Raw genomic sequence first — 9,403 nt, 5'->3', positions numbered from 1 at the left:
CATCGGTTGTAATGCTCAAGTGGTAAAGGCGTGTGGGGTGAAGGTGTACATTGTAATGTCCAATATTCAACTGAAAGCAATGTAGCAGGCACTTGCCTGCTGTCCAAGATTACACAAATTGGGGAGCCAAAGAGGACTATTTTAAAGAACCACATCTAGCCATTTAAATAACAGTATATCGGAGATTAAAGAAATATTCCAAACAATGAAAACTGCATTCATGCATGTTTCATCCTACACACAAGGTGGACTCAACACCCCCTATGTCCCAAGCAGTGAAAAGGTAAAATAAACAACGGACTCATTCCCTTCTCTCCTCCACCACCCCAACCCACTCCAGAAGGCAATGTGTCGCTCTGCTTGCCACCTGGGTGTTTCATAAGCCAACTAGTCGAAGTGCTGACAATCAAAGAACCTAAGGAAAACCCAGCTCCTCATATTGACAGCTTAAAGTCAAATCTGAGAGTAATTGCACAATGTTTCTAAAGGCACAAAATGGATCAGGCACAAAATGGATCTATTGTGTTCTATTCCCTCAGGCTCTTTAACACAGATGGCAGTAAGCAAGGATCTGCACAATTAAATGGGACTTTGTTTTTCCTACTACTAAGGACGGAGTCAATAGGCTTTCGGCTGGAAGTGCTGCAGGGTTGCCCAGAACAGTGCCTGGGTTTTTGGATTGCACTTTGCAGAGGAGATATTGCCTGGAAGAAGTTAATCAGCCCAGCTGCCAGTGAACCATTGGGGGTGCTGCGAGGTCTGTGTCACCCATGGCCAAGAGTTAACCCAGCTGCAGTGTAGGAAGACCAATCGCTAAGAATAGTTAGCATTGCAAGGGGCTGAGGAAAAGAGTTGTACTTTGAAACGTGGGGGTTCCTTCTTTCCTCCTCAAGAACTGCCCAAGTCTCCCCATCTGTTATGGAGCCACTGATGACACTGGATGGTCACCCCCCCCCCCCCCCCCCCGCTCCCCCCCCCCCCCCCCCCCCGCTTTACTCCACTTTTGTCATGTGGTCATCATCAGCAAGTCTGCGTTTGGCTCTTCTGGCAATTTTGTAAGATGCCTTTTCTTTGTCACAAAGGAAGTGGCTTCTGGTCCCACTAGGAGAAATTGTTGGTGGTTAAGTGAGCTGCAAAGTACATACTGCAACAATTTCAAATTGCAGAACAGGACTGCAGAATGTATGGCTTTCAGATAGTACTAAGGCAGGCCTCTTTACACCGCAGTGAGTCACATGGTGTAGAACAGTAATTTCAGGAAACTTCCTGACAGCTGAAGAGTAAAACTCAGAGGGCACTTCAGAACTACATTCTGCTCTCAGGAGTTTAGCAAAGAACCTGGGCAGTAATAGGAGTAAGTTTAAGCTCAAAATGGGGCAAGTATTACACTGCAGTTTTACACAGGTGAGGCTTAATGAAGAGTTGTTAATTGAGTTGCAGACCACCAGCTTCATGACCCAGAGGTGTGTAGCAGACTAGCATAAAGGGAAACTAATTCCAACACGGGACTTAGAACCAAGGTGTCTGGTCTGCCTGCTGGACGAAGGGCTTCGCTTACAGAGTTATAATGGCCAGCATTTACAGGTCTGATTTAAAATCCATAACATGACATGGGTATAAACATTACTGTACTTCCCTGAAGATCCTCCAGCAAGCAAGCTCAATTTAAAACTTTGTTAAACGTAAGCAATATTTCACCAGCATCCAAAATGTATTTCAGGATCAATCAAATGTGTCAATAAACTGCCCAACAGCCTAATAATGGCATATGAAATGCACTATTATATTGTGATGAAAATGAGACACAAAATAGGCAACGTTTGAATTAGCATTTTTTTTACTGTCCCAATCACAGCAATCTCATACAAGATCACACAAAAATAGAATGTAATTACTTGCATGTCAACACAATTTATATAACATTATTCAGTGGTATTATGTACAAATAACCCTTTTGTAAAGTAGTAACAACTATGTTCACTGTACAAGTAAGTTACGTGGCATCACAATTTATTCCTTAATTTACTGTTTTGCTGCAAATTACCATATATAGGATTGATACTAGTGAAATATACTATTATATATATATTTGCAAAAAATAAATTTCAGAAAAAACAATTTAAAAAAATCACTCAACTAATAGTCACAGTAAAGATTTTGTATAAATTCTGCAGTATATACAGTCCGTAAATACATGTTTTTCAAATTCAATGTACATTATTAACATTCTTCTAAATGACAACGATGAAAAACTGACTTTAATAATGTAATGCTCTTTTGTCAAATATTACACCTAGGAGTTACTTTTTGTCTACCTCTGCAGCATTCATTAACTTATTATGTAATTTTTTCCTCCATATTCCCTAATGGGGTAAGGTTGTGAAATTTGCCAGTTACGGAGCCAGAACGTTTCCGGTTATTGATAGAAATTGGTCAGTCTCTTAAAGAAATTAGTGAAAACGGTCTATTTAAGGGCTACGCCCACCTTAGCTGCCAACCTTTTCTGTGGCTTTTTTTTTAAATAAAAAGATATTGAGTCCTTTGCAGGACACATGAACATTACAAATGCTAACATCTCAAGCCATAATACTCCATTGTCATGCAGCATACACTGCCAGGGCAAACAGGATGAAAATCCTACATCATAGCATAGTAAACATGGTGTGTCCTCGTTCCCTTTCATGGCTCAATATGTTCAAAGACAGTCAGGCTGAACAATTACTAATAGGTCACCCATCTTCAGTTCAGATCCAGGTCTCACCATTTAAAACTTGTACATTTAGTATGGCAATCAGAGCTTTCATTACGATGTTCCTTCCCTACTCTGGACTGAAATAAACATCACTCCTTACTCTAGGCTGAAAGAAACAAAAAGGCACTTGACAGGTTGACTGAGAAGTGATTAAATACTTGGAAAAGAAACATGACGCGACTTCCCTCTCACCCCTTTAATTCGCTCTACTTTGTCTCATTTCGAGGAAGTCTATATGTTCTAATGTGCATCACAGCAAGCAGTCAAAATAGATACTTTTAGTAATCAGATGAAACCGGATTTTTCAACCCTCTAAAATAGAAATGTTGGTGATGTACTACAGCAGTTGAGAATCCCACTTGGAGTGATCCAAAAATCGAGAAAAACCGAACGGGCAACAAGCTGCTGAGCACTCTGGGGAATTTTCTACCAATGTTGAAAGCAAAAAAAGTACATTTGCTTCCCTGCAATATGTTTTGCATATATGCCTAACTTAGAATACATTTCCAAAATATCACATTTCTGATTGAAAACAAAATTACAATATTTTGCAAATAAAAACTAGAAAGTCTATAACAAATATATGTATATTAATAAAAAATAAAAAAACAGCATGTCAAGAACTTAGATACACCATATGTGTCCTCTGTCGAACAGTCCTAGTATTGCGAGGCACCTCTGAATTCTATTTGGCGGCCAGCATACTGCCCAACTTACAGACACATGCTTTGGAAAGGAGTGTTTTCATTTGGCACTACTAATAGAGACATAGCTTAGTGTCCATGTTTACAGTGTAAAGTTGTCTTGAGGCAATATTCAGTAACAGGTTCCCTTCACGAACACCATATACTGTGTGCAAGCAGAGCCCTGAAAGGACATACACAATTTCATGGAGTTTTTGCACAACTACAACAATTACAAACCTTAAGTACAACAGTATAATGAGCATATTTATTGAAAATAATTGGAACTAAGTGAAATTTCATATTTACAGCACACAGAATTGGGTGCACTACAAATGAAACATAAGATTTAAATTAGATAATTGTGTGGAACGATTTTTAGCAAAGACTGCATAATTCAAATGCACTGTATACATTTTCACATTTTTAGTACTATACGAGAAGACTATTGAGAGTGTACACAATTATAGAATGGAGATGGTTGCAAGTATCTGATTTAGCATTTAAACAGAGAATAATGATGATCGGCCATCTTAAGTCTATATCCCTCGACACCATGCAATTAGAAAATAGATTTATAGATTTTACACTTCATATATATATCAACAAAAATCACTGTAGTCAAAAAAGTTAGTTATATTATGATGTACTTCTCAATCTATATACTAATCTTAATTTAAAAAGCTGAAGTCAAAAAGGCGCCAAAGGTCTAAAGGGCGACATCTGATAGTGACATGATCCAACAGGACCAAGTTAAGTAGCATTACCTGTATGATATCAACATCTACTGTGAAAGAACAAAAACAGGAATGACAAAGTTTATCCATTTCCAAACCGTTCAGAACATCTAGTTCAGAGTTCGGTGAAATATTTCTATCAAAGACAAAAAGTTCGATGATTTTGTACCATAGCCCTTTTCCTGCAAAAAATATAAAGTCTATCGAAAAACAAGGTGGGACATCTGGGTAGATTTGTAATTTAACTGATTGTTGGGAGTAAATTTATGGTGTTCACTTTTTCTGCAACAGTAGTCATGATAGTAAAAACTAACACATTCATCGCAAGAGACTTTTGAACAGATCATGCATGTGTTTGAAGCGCCAACTCTGTTACAAAAGCCACAACGTACTGAGCTTCCTGCCTTCAGTTTTGTGCTGTTCTGAGAAGCCCTTTCTTGAGTTGAAGTTTGTGAGCAATATAAGGGTTTTTCACGTAAAGCAGAAGCAGGGGAAACTGTGTCGTTTTGAAGAGGCGCCTTCACCGAGAATCCACTCTGTTTTACAATGGGATAATCTGGTCTATAAATAATCATATTGTCGCAATTTTGGCAAGCTGTGGTGCTACAAGATGCACCACAATTTTGGCACTGTGCAGAAGTAGTCTCTTTGGCTAAATGTGTACGCTTCTGATAGTTTTGTGTGGTATCATTTTTTATCAGCCAGACATCTGGTTTTACAGATTCGGGTCTTTTCAATGTTACCACACTTCGAGAGTCTGGATCAGTATATAAATCCAGATCATCCTGCGAAGAATAGTAAGAACTATAAGGGGTGGCATTTGTTCGCAACACTCCATTCGGATTAGGTGATATGTGCAAAAAGTCATCGGAACACCCATGTGGAGAGCTTGACATTTTAAGAAGAGAAGGAGAGGGACGAATTATTTCATCTTTTATGTCATCCAAGGTTGTAACAATTGGCTCTTTTCGAAGACTCAAGGATGTCATAAGGGGAGGTTTGTTTTTTCTTTCCAAGTAACTGTCGTAGGTATCAACCGATTTTGATGGCTTGGTCACTTTTGGTTTGATGTAGTCTTTGGATGCCCTTTCACTAGCAGATTTCTGAAGTATCATTCTTGCCATTGATGTGTTTAAAGTTCCTTCTGCTCTTCGCTTCATTTCATCGCTGCATCCTCGAACATCTTCATTGCTCTTCTTTCGCTCTGTAATAACATCAATCTCTGAATATCCTTTATCTTTGACTTGTGCATGAATTTCAAGTAACAGCTCACATTCCACCCTTGCCAAAAAAAGTTCAAAAGAAATCCTTTTAACTTGGGTTGGGTCCACAAGTTCCTTCAGCTTGTATCCAATACCCAGTTCGTGGTCGTATCCCATATAACTTAAGATCTGTTTTATGTGCTCTTCAGGTAATTTGGACTTTACAGTATAAACAAATGGTCCAGTATATGTCTGAAATAGAAGAAAAACATTATCACAAAAACTTTTAAGATAAGCAAGGTTTTCAGCAAAATATTCAAAACAGTTAAACTGTTTACACAATTTGCAATATTAAACAGTAACTGCATCCATTGCACAAGTTTGATCCTCACCATCTTCTCCAATAACTGACCCTTCCTTTAAAGTCACAGACTTTTTTGTTGAATGGAAGGAATCTCAAATGTAAAAAATCTTTATTTTCTTCAGATAACCCCAGAGATAAAAGCAAAGTTGAACTACAATGGGCAAAATACTTCTGCCAATCCTTCCAATTATGCCTGTGGAACAAAATCTAGTCGAAAATCCACTCCACTTCAAGTTCAGCAAGCATTACTCAAACACTAGTTTTCTAATAGGTTCAATTTAACCCCTTTTTTTCTTCATAAAATGAAACTTTATGCAAATAGTAAATGCTTTACACACGTTTTTTGAACATTTTATAAAGTTTATTACTTTGAGTTACAAGTTTAGGATACCACTGTTGCTATATGCTCTGTTCAATTACCACTTGATAAAGTTTCAATTTTTCTAGGAGGATCCGCTCACATCTGGAAATGTTCCCATGACAGGAAAGTCTGTGGATCTCCCTATTGCCTCATAACTAACTTCAAATTGGAAATCATAATAATAGGCTTAATAGAACTCATTCATCTTCTGTCCAAAATATGCCTATGAGGGACTTTTGTGGTGGCCTGGACTTCCTCTTAGTCCTCGCATGTTCAAGATCCCTCTCTTGAGAACAGGATATTTGTGCGTGTGTGTGTGTATATTATATATATATATATATATATATATGGCAAACGGCTTGATCACGTGAATTACTGCTATCGAATCAATGGCATATGTTACAAAATAAACATGGACAGCAAAATAGGACTTAGCACAACATTTTCAGTAAACCATGATATTTGAACAAAAAATTGTTAATCAAGACGTGTTCTATCACTGTCTTAGTATGTAAATAGACACCGTGACAGTGTTACCAGTTCTCACACGCATAAATACACAAAATGACGTAAGATTACACCAACGTGAATTTCTCATTTGGGGCGAAAATATATTGCAAATCATATTGGTAATTGTGCATATGCGTGCTTATAATACAAAGCAACAAAGAAAACCCCAAACTTTAATAGAATCATAATAAAGCAATGGGTCCGTCCCCGTGTAAGGCGTAGCTCCACCCATACACGCAAAATGCGTGAGAAGCGTCGTTAATAACAACGCCGGGTTAATTAAGACCCGTGACTATGCATGACAACTGGATGGAAATGTGACACAGGCAGAGAATGTTGTAAACAGTAAACATTGCTCGGGTACCAAACTAATTATCATATTACTGACAAGTGTCAGACGCCTATGAATATAAAAGGGGGGAGTTTATTTTGTAACATATGCCATTGATTCGATAGCGGTAATTCACGTGATCAAGCCGTTTGTCGGCGAAACGCGTTGTGGATTAAACAGCACTGGCCATACTTTGGTGTCTCCTCGTTGCTTCCTGAGAGCGTGGGTTATGAACTTCATGTTTGTTGGAATTTGAGGGGATTATCGTCGGAAGCACTCCGCCGACGTCCACGCCACCTTTCTTGGGTCAAGGGACCCGAAAGGAATTCTGTTGGGAAGCTAATAAAAAAAAAATATATATATATATATTTTTTTTTTTTCACTGAAAAAAAACCATAGGTTTCAGACATGCTATAGTTAGGAATTAGCATTTAAAAAACCTCAGAAATTCACTGAAAAAACCACAGGTTTCAGGGGTGTTGTAGTTAGTTGGACATTTCAGTCGTATAAAACCATTGAAATTCCCCCGTTATAGTTAGTTGTACTAACTATAACTCACGCACACGCAATCCACTGCTGATGATGTCACATATTACATCATTCATGACCTGGTCAGTGACATCAATGATGACCACTGATGACATCTCAAATGATATCACTGATCACATCATCCAGTGAATGTGGTTTGCTACGATATTTAAATAAGTATTATATATATATATAGGAATCTGCCTTGAACACTGAGTGAATGCATAAGTGTCTGAAACGAGGATTTAGTAGCAAAGTGATTGAGTGTCTAAGTGACGAATTTAAAGTGTCTCACTAAATATATAGGATAGTGATTAAACTTTGTGAATACCTGTATCACTATCTCTTGTTGTGTAAACTACTACATAAGTTGCTTACTAGGTATGTGAAAGTCTACATTAGTTATTAATTAGTTAAGTGAGTATTTGTAAGGGATAGTGAATGAATGTGTGTGTGTGTGGTTGGGTGGGACGTGTGTGACTGTCGAAAGATGTGTAAATAGTTGATTTAGTAGGTATATGAGGTTAAGACTAAGTGAAAACAGTTGTTTGGGTGAGTGAATCTCTTTATGGGTGTGGTGATGAGTAAGGAAAATGCTACTTAGCAGTATGCATCTGTTCTTGGCATGTAGAGCTGCAGATTTGTACACTTATCACTAGATCGCCACCTGGTGTTGGGCTCGGATGACTGTATGTTGTTGTCTTGGAAGAAGTCTTTGTAGTCACGAGATAGGGGACTCTTCCCTTGATGACAGTGCGCATGGGCATCGGCTCCATCCTTAAGATTGTTTTTCGCCATGATGGGAAATGATGGAGTTAGTAGAAAGAAGAAAGGATGTCCATGCGTGTATATCTAATTAAGATAAAACTGGAACAGATACAGGTCCCGGGGAGGCGGGAGGGCGTGAACAAATCTGCACCTCTACATGCCAAGAACAGATGCATACTGGCAAGTAGAATTTTCCGTTCAAGGCATAGGAGCTCCAGATTGTACACTTAGCATCGATTGTGCAGCAGTGTCTCCCCTAGCGGTGGTCACCTGTGTCTGTTGCAGTAGTTTTAAAGAGTTTTATGGACAGCTTGGCCTAGTGCAGCTTGCTGCTTTGCTTGCACATCAACACAATAGTGTTTAGTGAATGTGTTTGTTGTAGACTATGTTGCTGCCTTGCAGATGTCTTCTAGGGGAAGGTTTCCTAAGAAAGCCATGAAGGCTCCTAGTTTGCGTGTGGAGTGTGCTCTAGGAGGAACTGTTAATGTGCGTTTTGCTTTGTGATAGCATATTTGTATACATTTAACAATCCACCTGGCATTTCCTGATTTAGAAATGGGATTGCCTTTATGTGGTGGAGAGAAGGCTACAAATAGTTGCTTTGTTTTGCGTAAGGACTTGGTCCTATCTATGTAATAGAGAAGAGCTCTTTTGACATCTAGTGTGTGTATAGCTCTTTCTGCTAATGAGTCTGAGTTTTGAAAAAAACACTGGTACCTCGACAGATTGGTTTAAATGAAAAGGAGTAATTACTTTAGGAAGGAATTTAGGATTAGTTCTTAGAACCTCTTTGTTACGGTGTAATTGCAAGAAAGGTTCTTGTATAGTAAAAGCTTGAATCTCACAAACTCTTCGAAGAGGTAATAGCAACGAGGAAAGCTGTTTTCCATGTGAGAAATTGTAGTTCACCTTTGTGTTAAGGTTCAAAAGGGGGTCCCATGAGCCTGGTAAGAACAATGTTTAGGTTCCACCCTGGAGAGGGTGGTAACCTAGGAGGAATAATTTGCTTTTGTCCATCCATAAAAGCCTTTATTGCTGGTACTCTAAATAATGACATATGTTGTCTGTTTTGTAGATATGCAGCACTGGCTTCAAGATGTAAACGTATAGATGAATAAGCTAGATTACATCTTTGTAAATGGAGAAGGTAACAGATAATATTTTGGA

At 38.4% G+C, this 9,403-nt stretch overlaps 1 protein-coding gene across 7 annotated transcripts in view; it reads right to left on the bottom strand.

The window, feature by feature from the left end:
- Window positions 1-1,819: 1,819 nt before the first annotated feature.
- Window positions 1,820-9,403, bottom strand: part of SPATA2 (spermatogenesis associated 2) — an 89,913-nt gene continuing 82,329 nt past the window's right edge. For all 7 annotated transcript variants that reach the window (XM_086932472.1, XM_086932476.1, XM_086932474.1 and 4 more), the window contains one exon: window positions 1,820-5,626. In XM_086932472.1, coding sequence (XP_086788598.1) covers window positions 4,373-5,626 — 1,254 coding nt within the window. In that variant the 3' untranslated portion in view covers window positions 1,820-4,372. The remainder of the gene's footprint in view (window positions 5,627-9,403) is intronic.

This window comes from Lissotriton vulgaris, chromosome 7 (assembly GCF_964263255.1).
Source record: "Lissotriton vulgaris chromosome 7, aLisVul1.2, whole genome shotgun sequence".
Lineage (NCBI taxonomy): Eukaryota > Metazoa > Chordata > Amphibia > Caudata > Salamandridae > Lissotriton > Lissotriton vulgaris.
Note: the sequence above shows the minus strand (reverse complement) of the source record. Positions and strands in the feature narration are given on the sequence as shown.